The sequence below is a fragment of the Adiantum capillus-veneris genome, chromosome 17 (assembly GCF_014529385.1).
Source record: "Adiantum capillus-veneris isolate H3 chromosome 17, ASM1452938v2, whole genome shotgun sequence".
Lineage (NCBI taxonomy): Eukaryota > Viridiplantae > Streptophyta > Polypodiopsida > Polypodiales > Pteridaceae > Adiantum > Adiantum capillus-veneris.
In genome coordinates this window covers 65,913,132-65,934,123 of record NC_140947.1, presented here as the reverse complement: position 1 = coordinate 65,934,123, position 20,992 = coordinate 65,913,132, and the positions used below count along the sequence as shown (strand labels likewise).

The window sequence follows — 20,992 nt, the reverse complement described above, 5'->3', positions numbered from 1 at the left end:
GTGCAACACCAAATCTAATATGGCAACCAATGCAAGAAAGCATCTCAATGTAGTCATCTTGACCACCGGAGAGAAGACTTCATCAAAGTCAATGCCTTGTTCTTGCTTAAAGCCCTTGGCAACAAGCCTTGCTTTGTACTTTGGCTGACTATCATGAGTGATGATCTTATACCTGTAAACCCATTTACAAGGTAGAGCCTTTTTTCCCTGTGGTAATTTAACTAGCTTCCATGTCTGGTTTTTATGCAGAGCTGTCATCTCTGACTGCATGGCCAATTTCCAATTCCCGGAGTCCTTCATTTGCACTGCTTCCTTGTAACATGAAGGCTCATTGCAATCAGTCAACATGACATAGTTCATAGATGGAACAAACCTATCAGGAGGTCGCGTGATACGTCCAGATCTACGCACAATAGGTGGCTCAGGCTCAGCCACAACCCGTGGTTCCACTCTATCCTGTCCTTGCTCCTCTTGAGCCCTGACATTTTGTCTTGCACGTGCAGGTCCATCTTCTTGGAAGACAACTCTTCTAATCTCCTCAACCCTCTCTGGTTTAGAATAATATTTGGCTTCATTAAAGTGAACATCATTGTTGCGGATAACCTTTCTGGATTCGGGATCCCAAAGTCTGTACCCCATCTCACCAGAATTACCATAGCCTAAAAAGATGCACTTTCTACTCTTTGGCTCAAGTTTGTTCCTAAATTTCTTTGGAACCTGAGTATATGCCTCACAACTAAAGACTCTGAGATGCTTGTATGAGGGCATTTTGCCTGACCATACCATCTTTGCCACTGAATCCTTCTGCAAAACCTTGCTAGGAGATCTATTTACAAGATGAACAGCTGTTGATACAGCTTCAGCCCAAAACCCATTTGGCAGCTGTGCATTAGACAACATACTTCTGACCTACTCTTGTATGGTCCTATTCATCCTCTCAGCAACACCATTTTGAGGAGGATTGTAAGGAGCACTAAGTTCACGTTTTATACCTTTTGACTCACAAAAGTCCTGACAGGCCTTTGAAACATACTCTCCACCATTGTCAGTGCGTAAGCATTTAAGCTTCTTGCCACTCTGATTCTCCACAAGTGTCACAAACGTTTTGAAAACACTAAACGCTTCATCCTTGTGCTTGAGAAAGTAAACCCATACTTTCCTCGAGTAATCATCTATAAATGTCATAAAGTAAGAAGCTCCCCCTAGAGATATGTTAGGCATAGGTCCACACAAATCACTATGAACAAGTGCCAACTGTGTATCTCTTCTATTGCTTCTATGCTTATGTGGCTTCCGTGTTTGCTTACCATACAGACAATGTTCACATAATTAAAAATCATTAAATGAAAAGCCAGGCAAATAACCAGAACGAGACAAGATTTCCATTCCCTTCTTGGACATATGTCCTAACCGGCTATGCCACAAAGAAACGTTCGGCTGCTCAGTTACAATGATTACATTTTTAGAGACATTTGATACATAAATCATGTAAAGTCCTCCAGACTTTACTCCATGTGCTACTGTCATAGAACCCTTGGATATCTTCCACATGTTCTGTCCAAAAGTGGTGACATAGCCAGCATCATCAAGTAAACCTGTGTTGATCAAGCTCTTTGTAATTGCGGGAACATGTCTCACATTCTTCAGCGTGAAAGAAGAGCCATTCTGAAACTTCAATTGAACATCTCCAACACCTAAGATCTCACATGTCTGCCCATTGCCTAGCCGAACATGATCTTTAGTGGTCACATAAGAGGTAAACCACTCCTTGTTTGGAGACACATGAAGTGATGCCCCTGAGTCTATAATCCAGTCACTCAGTGCATTTCCATCAGATGCTGTAAGAAGAGCTGAGTCCATTGTATTCTTCAAGAAGTAGATGTCTCTTGACACTAGACTGTCATCCTCTGCAATAGTGTTTGTCACATTTATTTCTTGAATCTTCACTGAGGACTTGTTCTTCTCACCATGGTCTTCAGCTTTCTCTTTGCCTTTTTCTGCTTTCCATTCTCTGCAGTCTCTTTTCATGTGACCCTTCTTGCCACAATGGTAGCATTCTATGTCACTCTTGCCTTTAGCACTGCGGGACTTGCTACGAGACTGATTCCTCTTTCCACCTTTGTACTTTTCTTTGGTCCTTCCCTTGACAACTAAGGCTGTTCCTTTGCCTTTGTCCATTGTCTTTCTATTGGTTTCTTCAGTAAGCAGACTTCCTTCTACACTTGCTATGTTCAAACCATCTGGAGGTGCAGAATTACTCAAAGCTGTGCGAAAAGTGTCCCAACTTTCCGGCAATGTGATCAACAGGAACATAGCTCTAACAGGTTCATCAAACTTGACACCTTGAGCTGACAACTGACTATAGATTGTGTTGAATTCATTCAGATGATTGGACATAGGTGTCCCTTCTTTCATCTTCAAGTCAACAAGCTTCTTAAGCCAGTATACCTGTGAAGCTGCACTCTGCTTCTCATAAAGATCACTCAGCTTTAACCATGCTTGATAAGCCGACATCTCGTCTGCTACATTGAAGTAAACGCTTTCTGCCAAAGTCAGCATAATGGTAGAAAGTGCCAATTCATCCATTTCGCTCCATTCATCTTCGTCCATATCTTCTGGTTTTATCCCCTTGAGCTTTATAGGTTTTATCTGCTTCTTTTGTACCAACACGTGCCAAATCTGCATCTTCCACAATGGGAAATTGGTTCCATCCAGCTTCTTGATATTGTAAAGAGCAGTGTCCTGTGATCCAGCCATAGCTATGCTTCACAGTGGTTTACTTTCCTGGGAAAAGGTCGGCAGAGTTTCCCCTGTAAACTGACCTCTGAACCAATATCAACCTGTCAAATGAACCAAGAAAGCTTCAGATTCTGCATAAATTTTGGCAAAGTCTCCTTTGTAAAATGGCTCTGGTGTACTAAAAACAGACCAAAAAACAGCTCAAAAAACCACTGTCTCTCTAACACTGTAAGCTGTGGGTAAACCTGTCCTGCACCTGTACTGTCTCTGACTGTCCTGTCACTATCCTGTAAGCATAGACTGCGACAATGCCTCAACGGCAGTAAAGCAAAGATGCAATCCCAATTGTCTAACTCACAGTCAATACATCCTAGCTGCCTATCTAAGGGTGCTCGAGGGATCGCTCCAAGACCTGTATCACCGAAAGGATCTCAACATTCGAGAATCCCCCAACTCAATAAAACCTCACTCGACCCTCAACAAAGGCTGCAGTAAATCTGACAGTACATAGACTTCCCACAAATTCATACATCCACAAATTTCCCACTGTATGCTGTAACCGTTGCAGCGGTTGTTTGCTGCGTGACTCACAGCCAGCAAACCCTCAACAGACATACATCATCTCTGACAATACATCCCATGTGGAAGTACCTGCAATGTCAGGATGAAATCTAGAATATCAAGCAGCAAACACAAGCTACCTGATGAACTAGTGGATGTCGCCTACAGTCTGTGTGTAGATGCGCCCGTGTCGTATGTGACACGCCTCCAAGAACTGTGAGCCGTCCTTCGATGTGTAGACAGCCACAAATCAACACTCTGGGAGTGTCGATATCCTCAGCACCTGCAGTCGTAGGCCGAAAACCCCAAATTTGCAGAGTCGGATCTGCACCCACCGAGACCACGTAGTCGAAAATGGCCTGCGCAGAACTTTGTCGAAGCCGAACGGTGACCGAGATGACCTCAGAATGAAATTCTGAGAACACCAAGTCCTTCGGGCTCTCCCACAGGATTTGGGGCCGTGTCTTCGCCTGTCGAATTTCACTCCAATCTGAGCTGGTGACTCTAGCCTCCTGCAGTGCTGCCGCGAGCCTCGATCTGAGCTCTGATACCAGTTGAAGGAGTACGAGCGGAAGTGCGACACGAGAGAGAGTGTGAGAAGAAGAGCACGACGATATGGTGAACTCGCTCTACTGTAATGTGTAGAGCATAGTGAGTTCTTATTAGGTTTTTACAAAAGAATATGTGTACATACCTGGCGGCCCGCCCACTTACCTGGGCGACCACATTGGGCTTTATACCCCAACATGAGTTGCGTATGGCCTTCTTTGATTTCGAGCGCTAGAGATGATATCCCATTTCTTCGTCTACACCATATCCAATGAAGATGCACTTGTGTGATTTGGGGTCCAACTTTTGTCTAAGTGCTTTTGGCATATGTGAGAATGCCTCACACCCAAATACACGTAATCTATCATAATTGGACTCTTTGCCAATCTACATATCCTGCGGAACCTTGTACTTTAGTGTTGTACTAGGGGACTGATTGATCAAGTAAGCAACCGTCGTAATAGCTTCTCCCTAAAATTCTTGAGGTAAGTTGGTCGTAGACAACATAGAAGTGACCCGTTCTTGAATGGTGCTATTCATTCTCTCAGTCACACTGTTTTGGGTGGGTATGTAAGGCATGGTAAATTGTCTTCTAATGCCTCTTTTACTACAAAAGTCCTTGAACTCGGAAAAGATGTACTCGTCTTCATTGTCACTGCGCAAATCTTTAAGCTTTCTACCCAATTGGTTCTCGACCAATGCTAAGAACTTCTAAAAGACACTAAAGACATCTCTCTTTTGCTTCAAGGGATAACCCCATACCTTTCTAGTAGAGTCATCTATGAATGTTAGGAAGTATAACGCTCCCCCTAGAGACTTGATTGGCATAGGTACGCACGAGTTCTATGAATGAGATCTAGAGGACTCCCTAACTCCTTGTCCAAAGGTGCTGATGTCAACCTAGTCTGTTTGCCATAGATACAATGCTCACATAAAGAGAAGTTAGAGTAATCTAGCACAAGGATACAACCAAAATGCTACAAGAATTTCATTCCCTTTTGACTCATATGTCCTAGCCAGCTATGCCACAACTCTATAGACGGCAGCTCGGCTACAAAAATAGAATTCTCTTTCATAGAAGAGACATAAAGTGAGTACAATGAGCTAGATTTCTGGCCTTTAAGCATGACCAGATTTCCCTTCTTGATGATCCAAGAACCATGAGCAAATATGGTAGTGTAACCCAAATCATCCAACTGTCCAATTGACATTAAACTCTTTGTCAATTTGGGTACATGTCTAACATTATGCAGCATAAACTTAGTGCCATTACGCATAGAAAACTTGATGCTACCCACACCACATTTATCAAGCTCTTAAGAATTTCCTAGCTGCATTGTGCCTGAGTCCACAATCCAATTCTGTGAAAGCTAGCACCTGAGTCCACAATCCAATTCTGTGCATAACACTCGTCATGAGCTAACAATGCATCATGACTCAAATTCGATGTGAGAATCAACACATCATTTGACATTTGAGAAAATTTTTAATCTCTAGAGACTCAACCACATTAAGCTCTTCAATTATCACTCTACTTTTAGGCTTGTCAGAATTTGCTTTCTCTTTGCCCTTATCACGCTGCATTGTGCGGCAATCTTTCTTTAAGCGTCCCTTTTTATGGCAATAGTAACACTCTACATTTCGCATGTCTTTGCCGCGACTCTTGCTACGACCTTGTTTGTGATCTTGTGAATGACCGGAGCTATGACCATGCTGCTTTTGCTTGTCATGATTGCCACTAGCCACATATGCATCACCATGCCCACTTGCATCAAGAGATTGACGTCAAATCTCCTCAGTGAGCAATGCACCAGCAACACTACTAAAATCTAGCCTTCCATTGGGTGCAGAATTGCTTATGATTGTGTTGAAAGTATCCCATGACGATGGTAGCAAACATAGCAAGAAAATGGCCTTCATTTCATCATCAAAATTGAGACCTTTTGAAGTAAGCTGTGAAAACACGTTGTTGAACTCGTTCGAGTGGGACGTTCTTTCATGTTCGTGGGCATCAATTTCTTCATCAAGAAAACCTTGTTTGAGGCGTTGTTGCCATCCCAAGCATGATATAGAGCATCTCACAAATCTTTGGAATTGGCATGATCCGTTATGGTAAAGTAAATAGATTCACCAAGGTGCAGGCAAATTGTCGCCATAGCACGCTCATTCAAGTCATCCCACTCATCATTAGTGCACACATTCTCTCTTCTTGCACGCAAGGGTGCTATCAAACCTTTATTGATCAAAACATCTTGCATACGCTGCCACCAAATGGCAAAATTTGAGCTATCAAACTTTTTGATGTAGTACTCTTCTCTTTTGGAAGCACTACTCACAACCATGATTAAGAGAATGTAGCCAAAATCTTTATGGCGAATTGCCTGGGATAATTTCGACAGAGTTTCCCCTAGAACAAGAGCGAAAACTCAAACCAAAATGTAGTAAAATCACGGTGTAAAAACAACTAGAAATGCCAAGAACACATAAAACGGACTCACAAGATAAATTCGACAAGGTCTCCTTTGTATGAAGAGTCAAAACTCAACTCAAAAAGTGCATTAACTGCTCAAAAGAACCATTGGGCATACACTACACAAAACCACTCTTCTGTGACTGCCAACTTGGCGTCAAAAGCACAAAAACCCATCCAAATACATGTCCTATGGCAAGGGTACCGTAATGGGGAACTCCAGCTACCTGTATCATTGAAGGTACCTCAACATTCGAGAATATATCCCAATTAAAAAAAACCTCATGCTATCGATCCTCCAAAGGCTAATGGAGACACAAAAGGACTAGCCACAATCTCAAAAAGGGCTCTTCTGGTCCGAGTCTCAAAAACGGCCTAGAAAAACTGCCAAAATAGCAAAAAATGGCTCTACACGTACAATAGGCAATGTCCGTGACTCAACGTACATGAGTGAACCGCGCTCAAATAGGCACCAAGAACTACTGCATGCAGTAAAACTAGTGATCCCTGTGGAGATACCTGCTCTCAAAAGAGTTCAGTAGCACTAGGTGTGCTCACACAAAAAATGCATCTATCTGTAGAGAAATTAATATCAAAACGACTGCTAAAATTGCATGAAAAAGTGATGTGTCTATAAGTATTTGGAAACTTAGAGAATATGTCTATAAACGGGCTTAAAAGCCCCCTGTAACATGTAACCTACGTGTCCGTGTTGGTATGTGCCGATTTTCAAAGGCAAAGGTGCTCGGAGTCAAAACGGTATCGTAGAGCGTGATCGGTGCGATCGGTGTTGATGCCGAGTGTCACTCCTCTGTGGTAGAAGCACCTCACCCATGCAAGTGGCAAGCACACTCGTCTGCGGGAAGATGGTCGTCCGCGAGAACACTGACGTCAGGGTCGGATGTCAAAAATCCTCCGTGCAAAGAGTGTCACCAAAAGCGGTGTCGATGTTGAGTCGTAGAGGAAAGTGCCAGAGCGGGAAGCCTAAAACCAATCTCAAAGATCCCAAACCGAAGAAATTTCAAATCTCTCTCTCCCGCTCTCTCTTCCTCTAGCTGAGGCCGAGGATCATTGGACGTCGCCGATGAGGTGTCGGTGTTGGAGCCGGAGCTCTCTCTCTCTCTCTCTCTCTCTCTCTCTCTCGTGTCAATGTCGGAGAATTGACGTTGAGAAATCCAGTGTTGATGGCCAAAAACCTATTTGCTCTCTCTCACTCGCTCTCACACTCTTAGCTTTCTCTCAAGCTCTCAATCACATTCTCTCTCTCTCTCTCTCTCTCTCTCTCTCTCTCTCTCTCTCTCTCTCTCTCTCTCTCTCTCTCTCTCTCTCTCTCTCTCTCTCTCTCTCTCTCTCTCTTTTGCAGCTCGATCGGATGGTTGAGAGGAGTCGAGGTTAGGTGATCGGGGGTTTAGGTAGAAGGGGTTGGTGTCAAAGGGCTCCGTGGGAGTGGACCTTTGCACACATGAGTGTGTGTGGTTAAAAAAATAAAATAAAAAATTGATTCATTGCAGCTGACGAAGACCTGCATCCCGACTGATGAGCTGCAGAATGTCGAACGCCATACAAGCTCCCCAATTCCAAGCTCGTGTACCCTTAGCTATATCTAACACGGGCATGGGAGATGGGATCAAGGGTGGAAATGGGCCAAAAGTCACATCTACAAAGGAGATCCGTTGATTTTGTCGGCGCCAAAAAAGTAAACTCGGGTACAAAAGTAAACTTGGGTACCCTAGTTTACTTTTGGTGGGGACCACGGAGGGGATTTCGGATTACTTTTAAATTTGGATGCACAGTATGTAAGGTGCTTTTATGGTGGAGAATTATAAAGATTTCCTCTAGCTTTCATGATTGTACCCTCTGCATATTATGATGATAGTGCTATAATCCAAGATACTTATGTCAGTTTGTAAACTCGGGTATTTTAGTAAACTCGGGTACCCAAGTTTACTTTTTTCCAGAATCCGGGGAAGGGGGCTTGTGAAAGTGAAGTACTATTTCCAAGCACATGCCATTGCTTTCTCTCCTTGCACACACACACCACTCCTCTTAGTTTTCAAGCATTGTTGTTTACATAACCTCCACTACTCTACTATTCACACTTTTCCCTATATATTAAGCATATTTGGTACTCTTGATTACCATGGATTGGCTTTTCACAAGTGATGACCTTGAAAATCACTTTGATGATAGCACAAGCTCTGATGAGTCATGCAATACTTCAGACATTGAACCATTCGATGTGGTTGTGGTTGATCCTCTCCAATATTTGTCACCAACATTTTTCTCTTTTGATAGAGGAACTTACAACTTAATGATAATGGTTCTACATGAAGGAATGTCCATACCCTTGGATATTTTGAAAAAGCATGACACTAGGGGAATGCTAGATCTTAAGAAGTGGCGAAGAATACAAGAGAGCCTTTGTTTGCTACAGGATGAAGATGGTTTGCTTGGACTTTGCTTGAAAGTGGAACCCAAGCTACGGATTGCTTGCATTGAAGATTGGGAAAGCATTGTTAGGCATGCTCATTGCAATGAAGGTGGTGAACAACACCGAGGAGTCACTTCAACTCTCGAAGTTCTCAAGGTAAAATGGTCTATTGATATTCATCGCCATGGAATACCGATAGCTTACATCAAGGCATTTGTAAACTCATGTGGATGCATTGTTAAAAAGAATCCTCACATGTCAAATACTCGATGCAATGATTTTGATCTCAATAAGCCAGCAATGTCCATCATCAACACAAACAGAGAGGATGTGGACAAGCATCTCACATGTCATAAAATGTTGCTTGGATGACTTATTTGATGTTGGAAGCTCTCGCCATGTTGCACAATTGTCCTTGTCCAAAGAAAAGATCCAAATGGAAAGGGCTTCCATACTGGAGCGCACAATCTACAGATTCTTTATGATCCCAGGGGAGATCCAAATGTTGTCATATCGAGCGCGCATTCAAGGTACTTCTAAACAACTACGTATGATTAGAATCTTTAGTGAGTGTAGTAGAATGTGAAAGTTAATGGCATGTGTGTATGGTTTTTACAAATAGAGTAAGTAATGATGATTGGACAACAATGTATATGGAAGCTTTAGCCTTGCAAAAACTACATAAGGTAAGATCCAAACCAATGAGATTATTTTTACCATAACTACTATGTCTTGATAAGTTGTTACATGTAGGCATTGTACATCCAACCATATAATCCCAATGCCATGGATCCAAAAGATAGACCATTCATCCTAATATTGCAAGATGAATGGATGCTCGAGATAGCTATGCGTTTTTCTCAAAATAACTCGTGGGCAATTGATGGTACCTTCAAAACAAATGCATTTGGTCTACCATTGTTTGCGGCTATGCTTCCCAATCAACTTGGTGTGGGTATTCCTATATGGTTCATGTTGTGCACCTCAGATGTTGGTGGTCGCCATGAGGTTATAGCTTTAGAGCTAACACTTCGTAAAGTGTTCTCAAAAATGGGACACATCCGTCCTAGTGCTCTTGTTATTGATAAATCACAACAAGAACTTGAAGCCTTACTCAATGTAGTGGAGGAAGATCCGCATTGTTGGATGCATGAGGCAAATGGTGATCGATCCCAAATTTCTTGCCATGTATTGCTTTGTTGGTTCCACACCAAGAAGGCTTGGGTTGAAAATCTTATTCCACAGGTATTTCTTTTTCTTATAGCATGTTTTGTGAATAGCGGGAATTTTTTGTGATAGTACATTCCTCCTGTGGAAGGTTCCCATGGAGATGCGCGGAGATGTATACGTGGAGATGTCAAATCTCATGCATAGTGCAACAGAGGAAGACTTTGTGGGAAGATACCAACTATTGCTTCAAAGATATGCATCCTACCAGAATATAGTTCGATACATCACAAATGGTTGGTGTGGGGGTTCTTGCATGTGGAGAAAACGATGGCCAAAGTTTGGAAGGCTTTTTAACCCCGGCAATGTGGACACTACAAATTTAGTAGAGCGATTGTGGCAGTACATAAAGTATACCCTTTTGGAAGCACGTATGAATCGATCAATTGTAGAGTTATTACATGCCCTTGTGGTAGACTCTAAGACTGGCAATCGCATGGGGGGAACCTTGTTGAGATTCTTAAAACAAAAGCAAGAAATAGGTATGGTCTTGTGACTTTCTCTTGCTTGTTAATTAGAAACTATCCTAATAAATATGTATTGGTGATAGCCGATTCAAAGCGATTTGGGCAAAGTGGATCATCTAAAAGGCACACACATCGGCTAAAAGAAGGGGAGAAGCTCTTGCAAAGATACAAAGAGGACCCAACAAGCTTGCAAGTTGTGGATGAGATGTTGTTGCAATTTCATATACGGAGCATGACTACTCCAAATATATGGTACTATGTGAGCTTACAAAGCAACTACTGTGACTGTCTAGATTGGGGTTCAGAATGTAAACACTTATATGGAATTCGTCTTATAGTCATGCAATTCCTTCCCCACTTGAATACCATTTTTCCCATAGTGGACAATGCACACGAGATGATGTGTGGTGACTCTAACGACATTGATGCTAGTGAAAACCTGCAAGAGGAAGAGGTGCTCACTACCTTCAAAGAAGTCCAGGCAACCCTTTTAGCTATACAAGAAGGACTACCATCAAAGAGTGTCAAAGAGAAAGAGATAATCATGCACCAATTGATGATGGCAAGAGATGCCTTGAGATCATTGGTGTCCCCATCTCTTATAGACATGCCAACTGGTGGTAGTGTGTGTCAAATTCAGGAGCATGTGACCCAAACTCGTTTAGGTCATGGTCATCATGAAAGATCCAAAGAAGATAACCCTAAACCCAATCATGTGAGCATATCTACTAACCAACACCCAAAGCCACCTCATCACACAGGTGTACTAAGGAGAAAGCATAAACGAGGTCGACATCGAGTGCGTTTTGAAGGAAGGGCACGAGTTTGGTGCCCTCATTGTTGTACTAAGACATTGATTGTAGATCCTGCTAGTACATTTTCGTGTCATACATGTCATGCATTATTGCCTTTAGCAAAAAAACATTGCTCTGATGGTGCTGAGACGAGCATCGTGGGGCAAGGTGCTCAGTTTTGTGATGACTCTAATAGTTTTTATTGTCAAATAGTGGCATGTGAGTATCCCGATTCTGAAAATGAAGAGAGAATCTACACATTGAGCCTTGATAATGGTTGTAACAAGATTAGGGTCCTTGCCTCCATTATGAGGATTCTCCTTGTGTATAGAGAACACATTCCAATTCAAATAGATTTTATCTGAAGTTTTATTTTCCCTTTTCTTGGTGGTTGTAGATCTCAATTTCTTTCAATTGTCAAAGATTAGGAGAGTGATTTAAACTATTTCACCTCGCCATGACATTTCTTTGTTGCCACATCTCTTATTATGGATCATATTTGGTTTTCACCTCTCTGGAAAAAAGTAAACTCGGGTACCCGAGTTTACTTTTTTCCAGCGTCTTACCCAAGCTTAGCGTGCACCCTTGGAAGATACTTTGTGTACATTTGTAAGTAAATTAGAAGACCAAAGCAAAAAAGAAATAATTGTGGCATATCCTGTCCATTTCACTACCTTGTAAGTACATCTCAACTTTCTGCAAATTGGCTCTTATTCCAAAGAACATAATCAACCATCAATGCAAAAAATGTGTCATAAAAACTCTATTGCCCTAAGTTGGAAATTCTCAAGACCACCATGAAGCATAAATTTGATACACCATTACAAAAAATGTGCCGTAAAAACTCTATTGCAATACCTTATCAATCCAACTAAAATCCCTTTCACATGCTCATTGTCTCTCATTGAAAAGAACTATTACAAAAGGATTCATTTGAAAATAGCAAGGCATTGGCCAAAACAAAATCTTTTTTTGTTCTCAATAAGTTTCCATTACAAAATTGGCGAATGCAAAAAGTCATGATCGCCATAAGAGAGTAAAATGGAACTCCATAAAAGGTGACATGCCATGGCCCATAATATAAAGTCCCTAATGATCAACCAAGAGCTTTTGGGTCCAACTATGCAAGCTTTTCTTTGTCTCCTCCACATCCTCATGGTTGAACATTTTTTTTGATAGCTACAAAAAAAAACAAGAAATTTTAGCATACACAAGTTCTTCATCTTAAACACACAGTAACTACATAATTTTTAGTTTGAAACAAAGCCCAAGAATATACCCATTGCCTTGATCTTTTGTGTTGTATACCTCCCATTATGAGAAATCTCATAATTGTCATGACATAATAGCCACAATCAAACCCATTTGGCTGCATAGGTGTCTATTACAAAAAGCATCAATTAAGAAAGATCTCAACCAAGGATCAATGACAGTTATAGTAAACCTACAAAAGTACTTATCAAACCTCTATTGAGTCAATGTGACAATATTGTCGAGGTTTCAAAAGATCCTCCTTAATAACCTCATGTGAGCAGTAGTTGGAGAAATGTGCGAGTGCCCTAAGAAAACCACACTCGTTTCACGTAAGTACTTGTTAATAATTATGGATATATACATACAACAAATAAATTTTGACTAGTACCTCTCTATGTGTGGCAAGTAGTCAATTATTGAGCACATGGATAAGGAGTCGAAAAACAAGAGCGAACTTTGCCCAAATGGCAACCCAGACAAGCGGCGAAGATGGCCATTATAAAATACCATGAGAGTCCAATGTGATCTAAAGTGATACAAATTCTATTATTAATTAAACTTTAAGACGAACTCTAGCGATCTTAGGGCAGACAAATTTCCTCATACCTACTGATAATTGGAAAGAATGTAAATGTTTGGGATGCTAAGTCCACCTTTCCAAAGAAATTCTCCACAGTAGGTTGACTTATATTTGTGAGCATATATGAAAACCACAAACTATCCACGAACCAAACATGCTCAATAATGTCACTAGGAAAAATGTGCTCTATCCATCTACAATCCACGCGTGGTTTATTACTTATTAGCACTCAATCAATCAAAAAACCAATAACTAATGAAGAAAGTAATAGACTTACAAGGCAAACATATTCATTGACTGAGTATTGGCTTCACTAGATACAATGTCACTGATAAGGTTTATATCGCAATCCATTGCTATGCCATAACGTGAGGATCTCAAATGGAAGACCATGTCACTATAAAGACCACAATCCCATAGCAAAATACATCAATCCAATCACTAATTGTGCATGCAACAGAAAACAAAGCGAAAGGTCAAGGAGAGAGGAGTCACCTTTCCAACTTGGAAGCCTTAGATGATGTAGGTGGAATTTTCCAATCAAAAACACCTTGAGAAATGGTGCCATAGATATCTCTAGTCCCACTACTCCCGATAGGGGAGTTTATCTCTATAGGTGTAGTTGGAGTTTTTGGTTTAGCATACAAATTTGGCTACGAGGAAGAATATGGAGAACATAACAAAATTAGAACCATAAGTGAAAGCACTAATGAAAATCAAATTTTCATCTTACTTCGATATAAAGCCCTACCTGTCGTGTACCAGCAATCAAAGAAAGTGAGTTTGAAATTGATCTTCTACAAAACTTTCGCGGAGCCATGGGCGATTGTGTATTCTCAACTGCAAGTGACATCTATATCAATAAAATTAACACTAAACGTTTTAAAACATGGTATTGGACAACAATACAATGTGGATATTTGGAGTTGGATGAGGTGAGTGGCTTACAGAAGTGGGCTCCCCATGGTTTTGCTCGAGGACATTATCCTCCTGTGCCTTCTCATCACTCTCATTAGCTTGCTCCTCCATCTCCTTCTTGCGTTTTTTTTTCCTTCTCTATTGTTGATGTATAGTCAAAATATTTAAGAGTTATGTTTCACTCAATGACTGGCTTACACTATCTATTAAAAAAACAAATGAATTTAGTAGCTACATACCACGTCATCATAGCCGATTTTGATATGTCGTTCAATCAGTTGCACACGATGTGGCATCCCATTCTCCCATTGCTCCATCTTTTCTTTCACATATGAATCTAACCATTCATCATATGTTTCATCGGTTTTCTTTTTACGTGGTCGATGTTGTCGACGTTCCCATACGATCGGTGCCCTCTTTTTTATATCTAGTAGATGCTTGTTTCTAGCATTCTTAATCTTGAACTCTAAGTTAGTGAAGCGCTTCTTGGTTTGCCGAATTGCTCTAGATGATGTGGGCTTTTGAATCATCTCTCTCTCTCCTTAGGTCGACCACATGGTAGCTTTGGAATGGTGATGAAAATTTGATGACAACTCTCTAAATGGCGCATCATATCGATCCTTTTTTGAAAAGCTCTATTCTTATTGGGACAATCTTCCGATGCGCGACAATATCGCACTGTCATGTTGTCATGTTCTCTAGTCTTTTCAATGTAAAAAGCCCCATTCTAAAGACACAAAATTCTAACTGTAATTGATTATATACTTGATTTTACAGTGTGTTAATGCATCTTACACTCCACAATATTACTTCACTTAATCACAAACAAAATAAAACGTATTCAAAATCTTCACTGATGCGAAAAAAATCACCATAAAGTACCAACCTCTATTTAGACCCACACTTTGCCCAAGCCTCTTGTGTTGATTTTGATGCTTTGCCCAATCTCCGCCTCCGAAATTGATTTTTTTTGCCCAAACTCCGCCTCAAAAATTGATTCTTTCACCCAATTTGCCAATTGCGTTGATTGCTCACTTGGAGAACCGGATGCCTGAATGTGCTATAAGCAATGTCCATCATCAGAGCTAAGGAACGAGGTAGTTGAAGCTTAATATTCAAGCTTTTCTCCACAAAGTCAAGCATCGAGCAGCATTGAGGGCTTATGCATAGGAATCGGGCCTTGCAATAGAATGGAGGCTTGGGCTATTGTGAATAGCGTTGTTGAGGCTCAGAGTAGGAAAATGGGCCAATATTTTGCATTGAGGGCGATGGCAAGGTCGCCATGGCCGAGAAAGGATGAGAGCAGGAGGGCAAGCCGCTTTTGCATTGAGGGCTCACAAGAAGGAAGGCAAGGTCGAGAAGGGCTGAGAGCAGGCAGAAATGGCCGCCATAGCTTTCATGAAGGTTTGAGAGATGCAATGCAAGCCTCTGCTAAAAAGTAAACTCGGCGTATGGGCAGCGTGAGCTAAAGACGAGGGAGCAAACTCTGGAAAAGGCTTTCCGCCTCTGCGCGCTAGACAGCGGCTGTAAATGGCGCTGAATTTAATGCGCAGCGCAGTGTTTTTCATTTGATTTGGCAGGCAAGCTGGCCATGGCATCGAACGGTCCAGCACGCTCCAGCAACCTGCTGCGTCGATCCCATCTCCAGCTGCCCGCGTGAGATATAGACAGGGCTCGTGTATTGTTCACAGTCGACCCTTGCTCACGGACCTACATTTGCTCGCCATGTGCCCTCGTTGCTTGCTCAGGATGCCTTGAATTTCTCGGCTTCACTTTGTCAACCTGCTCGGTGCTCCCCCAATTTCAGCCTGTTGCAATGCTTGCATTAGCTTTTCTTTGCTTGACACTTGCTTTGCTTCCCATGCCCAAGCCCGCGCTTCGATTTGCTCCGGACTCACCTGCCTTCGATTCCCGATTCTCCTTGCTTCCCCTTGACTTGCTACAGCAGCTCGGCTTCCTTGCTCTTCAACTCCTTTACAAGATGCAATTCCAAGCTCTCATTTCCTTGTCTGATTCTATAGAGCTTGGCAAGCTTTCCTTTCCTCGGGTCATTACACACGCGGGTAGAGGGGGGGGGGGGGGGGGGGGGGGGTACAGAGAGGGAAGTAGAGAAGGAAAGGGGATGGAGAGCATGTTTTGGGTAGAGCTTGTGAGAGAATAGACTCACTCTCTTTATTGTCATTATAACCATAACAAAAAATAAGTGGGCAGGCGCGCACCCGACCATATCCGGCCATAGAGCCTGAAACCCAACAATCAAAATTTCAAATGGAAGTAGCTTCCCCTCACAACCCGAAACAAATTCAAACAAAGATTTATTCTTTATGGAAATTGTTATGTACCAATGAGGGCTTCATTTCATGTCAACGACCCAAAAAACATAAATACGTAGAGGAAATACTTGGTTTGACTCTATCAAGAGTAATGTGACCTAAATACTGAATGCCTTGCAAGAAAAATTCACTTTTCTTTCGATTAACATAAAGTTTATTCTCTCTCAAAACTTGAAATATTACCTGGAGGTGTTGCTTGTGTTCGTCTAATGAATTAGAGTATATGATAATATCATCAAAGAACACTCTAGTGAAGGTTCGATGAGGCCGGAACAGCTTCTCCATCAAGCGGTTGAATGTGACTGGTGCATTGGTCAAGCCAAAAGGCATGACAATGTATTCGTAAAGACCAAATGTGGTGCGAAATGCGGTCTTTACAATATCTTGATCAACTATCCTTATCTGATGATAGCCACTTTTTAGGTCAATCCTACTGAAGTAGGTCAATCCTTGTAGCTTATCAAATAGGTCTTCTACCCGTGGAACGGGAAACCTATTCTTGATAGTGATCCTATTTAGTGCTCTATAGTCGACACACATATGATATGTGCCGTCTTTATTTTGCACTAATAGCACCGGTGAGCAAAATGGAGATAAGCTAGGCCTAACCATGCCCTTCTCAACTAACCCATGCACTTGCCGCATAATCTCCTCTTGTTGAGCTTGAGAAACTCTATAAGGAGGTTTGTTAGGCGGTGAATTTCTTGGAAGAAGTTCAATTGCATGGTCATCATTACCTCGTTTAGGAGGTAGCTCACAAGGGATGTCGTCAATAAAAACATCTTGAAACCCCTTGAGAAAATTGGATAACTCTAATTCCTTTTGGTTGCTTTTATTTTCTTTTGCTAAAGCATTAGGTTCATTTTGAGAATCTTTAACAAAAATCATGTACACGGAAATAGAGCTCTTTATTGACTTGTTGAAAGCTGGTGTATGTACAATGGGGATAGTGTTACCCATTTCCTTAGCATCTATATACATGTTTTTTTTCCTGAACTTAAAGGAGATTCTCCTTTCAGGAAATTTAACATCGGTAGCCATGCGGTCAAACCATGGTGCCCCTAGGATTACATCCTCATGCTTGAGAGGAGAGATAAAGAAGTCCTCTTTGTCCACATAGCCTTGGACATGAAGCCTCAATTTCCCGATTAAGGGAGTGACTGAAGCTTCTTGCCCCTTGAAGGCACTGTTTGCGGGTAGGACATCTCCCATCTCGTAGGATTGTATGCCTAGCTTGGTGGCCAACTCTATAGATATAAAACTGTGAGTAGAACCAGGGTCAAAGAGAATAAAAGCATCATGTTCTCTTACCTTTCCCCAAGCATGGCATAGAGGAGATCCTTTGTGGTGAGTCTCCTCCTCTTGGATTTCAACCAAGGAAGCTCTAGGAGGATCTTGACGGTTGTTCTTTTGGGGACAAGCGCGGTACGCATGCCCTTGTTCGCCGCACTTGAAACACCGGTTATCCTTGCGATAATGCTCAAGCTCTTCAGAAGAGAGTTTGTTCTTACCTTTGTAAACTCCCTTCTCTTTAGCTTTGTTGGAGTTGCCCTTAGGAGACTTTTGGACATTTTCCTTCCCCTTAGGCTCATTGGAACCCTTGTTTTCCGGGGGCTTATTATTTCTTTTAGCCCCCGTTTGGAAATTGATTCGTGAGGCCACCATAGTATGGTGTATTACCGCCGATATGGTACGTGGCCTTTGGGAGTTGACATACTCCGCCATTTCTTCGGTTAAGCCCACACAAAACTGTTGCTTTTGCTCTCCAAAATCCAACTTTTTAAAGACAATGGCTTTGAGTTGTAGGTCCACAAATCTGTCTACATATTTGTGGATGGATTCATTGGGAGAGAGCTTTAAGCTTCGCCATTCGGTGAGTACTTTGTCTTTGGCATCGGTGGCCAAAAACTGCTTCATAATGGAAGCTCTTAAAGCTTTCCATGTTCGTGGAGCTTCACCGTTGGCTCGTAGGCTAGACCACCATTGCCTGGCGGACTTTTGAAAGTGCATAGCTACATGGCGTAGCTTAGAGGACTCCGTGAAGCCCTCATCTCCAAACGCCGCATCAAATTGCTGGATAAAGGCCAAGACTTTGTCCGTAGCACCAAAGGTACCATCATAGGTAAGGAAAGAGATGCTCTTCCCTCCCTCTTTGAATTTCTTCAGTTTGGATGACCTCTTCCCTGCGGCATAGGATTTCCTATGGCCTCTTCTTTTTTATGGTTCAAAGGTTGCACCATCACTTTCTTCAGAAGGTGAAGAATTTGAAGAAGGTGGACAAGAGGGTGACCTCTTTCTCTCCTTTTTCTTGTCTTGATCTTCGTTGTCTTGACCATCACTTTCATAAGAGGAAGAGGATGAAGAAGATGGAGAAGAGGGTGTCCTCTTTCTCGCCTTTTTCTTCTCTTGCTTTTTATCTCCCTCTTTGAATTATGGCGTGGAGAAGAGTGTGATGGTCTTCTCCGCTTTGGTGGTGATGGAGAGCGTTTAGCCCGCCGTCTTCGTGGAGCCATCTCCGCCAAGGTTGCGGGAGACTCACTTCTTTCTCGTTCCTTCGATGGAGGCTCTTGAGTTCTCCTTTGGGAAGGAGATGCATCATCAAGAAGTAAATTCTTGAGCCCTTCGTATGGATTCTCTTCTTCTTCCCGAATTGGAGAGAGACCTCTTTTGGGAGTCTCACAAGGAGGCTTCCTAGGTGTTCTCTCCTCATGGTGATGAGCTTGGAGAATCCCGTGAGCACGGAGCTGCCGTTGCACTTCACTTTGGAGAGATAGATTGCCCATGGCTTGTTGAAGCCTAGAAACAAGATAGTTAACAAGCATTGAAGCATCATTAGTAGCTTGCTCATGAGCAAAATCAAAGTTATCAACATTAATTTCACTCTCTTTACTATTGTCAGCCATTCTAACAACTTTTAGGTGTAAACTTTTTAGGTGTACTTTGGCACTTCAATCCCTAGTTGCTACTCCTCTTTACCCCTTTAGAAAAAGCACTCAAGCTACTGTACCCGCGGCTTGAATACCATTAATTGCAAGGAATAGAAGAGAGGGTTTTTCGACACCAAAACAGCACCGGCTCCTGTCAAGCTTCTAATAGCTCAATAGTGGTTAAGCCGTAGGCAAGCCCCGTAGGACTCCACTATTAAGACCATAGCTCTCGACGGTGATGCCCCGTTAACTGCACAAAGGCAGGCGCATTGCAAGGCTGAAAAATCCCTATTCTACTTACTCACAGGCAATTAATAATACCAACCATTTATAGCTAGCTTGAGGACCTCCCTTCTTGAGCAAGAAAAGAGAAACCTTGTGCTCTGATACCAATGTAACATTTAATGGTCTAAAAACTTATGTGTAGCGGAAATTAGCATGAACATAGTGGGCATTTCATTAGAATAGATTTCTAATGAGAATTACAAGAGTGCTTGGGTGGAGAGAGCAACAAAAAGCATAACACCTAGTTAGATAGCATCAACAATACTTTCAAAAGAGAGAGAAATTAAGCTATTGACAACAATTGAGGACCGGATTTGCATGGAGCCGGTCCCCCCTCCAAAAGGCTTTGTATTATGGTTTCTCCCATCAAGAGAGCCATTGTACAATACAATTCTTTGTGTTCCTTCAAGACTAGCTAGTGCAATGAAGATGAAAGCTTCATGCACTAAGCAAAACACTTAGTAAACACAACTTTAATTATCCCCGTTCTCAGACCCAAGACCTCACACACCTTCGAAGATGGTGAGAGCTAGCAGGGTATGAGAGTAGATTGAGAGGAAGAAGGAGTATCTTACGAGAAAGATGTACATCTCCTCACATAATCACTCTTATTAGCATAGCTTTAGCTTAGTAATTAGCTTGGTAGAGGAGATGAGCATGCATTGAAGCTTGGCTCTTGGTGTTGGATTTGCATCCAACAAGCCAAGAGTGTGTCGATGTAGGCTTCTATCTCACAAGCTTGGAGTAGGTGATGAGCTCTCCATTAAAGCTTGGGAAGAGATAGTCTTCTCTTTCTTCACACATGAGATTGTGTGAGTGTGTGTGTGATAATGCCTTGCAAAAATCAGCCCCTCTCTCTCTTGGGTGAGCCCTCTTGCTATTTGCTCTTGCAGGCTCCCCATTGGGCCTCCCCAAGTCAAGCCAATGGCTATTAAGCAGCATAAGTGATAGCCTTCTGACATGTGTCCCCCTTTCCCCTTTTGTGAGAGCTTTAGGTAATTTAATAATTAAACTAAACTCTCATTGAACCCCTTTGCCTCCTGGCCAATAGGAATCAGGCAAGCCATTGGGCTCCTGAATGCTCATTGGACCCCTTGGGAGACTGTCCAATAGTCTTCTAGGAGACTTAATTCTCATTGGTTCTTTTATTAAGTATTTTTAAATTAATTAAACTAGATTTACTCTAGCCTAATTCTCATTGGTCCACCTCCAAGGCCATCCAATAGGAATTGGGCAAACCTTGTGGCCATCTGGGCTAGGGGGCTGACATGTGTCCCTAATTCCCTTTGTGTAAAGGGAGCCTGTGTGTGTGTGTGTGTGGCTTTCTCTCTCATCCCCTAGAAGAAGGGATCGCCCCCTCCCATGTAGGGATATGCAAAGACTTTTTAGTTACACACAAAGCATCCAATTTCCCCTAGGGTTGACCTTTGGACACAACCTTTGAATTTTGGAACCTT

At 42.1% G+C, this 20,992-nt stretch overlaps 1 protein-coding gene across 1 annotated transcript; it reads right to left on the bottom strand.

Annotated features, from left to right (window-relative positions):
• Nucleotides 1-12,327: 12,327 nt before the first annotated feature.
• On the bottom strand, nt 12,328-14,520 carry LOC147437410 (uncharacterized). Its single transcript, XM_086485941.1, has 10 exons — nt 14,230-14,520; nt 14,021-14,128; nt 13,824-13,925; nt 13,568-13,725; nt 13,350-13,448; nt 13,099-13,266; nt 12,881-13,018; nt 12,704-12,797; nt 12,518-12,607; nt 12,328-12,417 (listed from the first exon to the last, which is right to left on the bottom strand). The coding sequence occupies exons 1-10, from the start codon at nt 14,518-14,520 to the stop codon at nt 12,328-12,330; spliced, it is 1,338 nt and encodes a 445-aa protein (XP_086342067.1).
• Nucleotides 14,521-20,992: the final 6,472 nt, after the last annotated feature.

Coding starts and splice junctions, on each gene's coding strand:
- LOC147437410 (XM_086485941.1), bottom strand. CDS start 14,520: ATGATTCAAAAGCCCACATCATCTAGAGCAATTCGGCAAACCAAGAAG. Junction 13,449..13,567: donor AAGGCTTCCAAGTTGGAAAG/GTGACTCCTCTC, acceptor CTTCCATTTGAG/ATCCTCACGTTATGGCATAG. Junction 12,608..12,703: donor GTCACATTGACTCAATAGAG/GTTTGATAAGTA, acceptor ACACCTATGCAG/CCAAATGGGTTTGATTGTGG.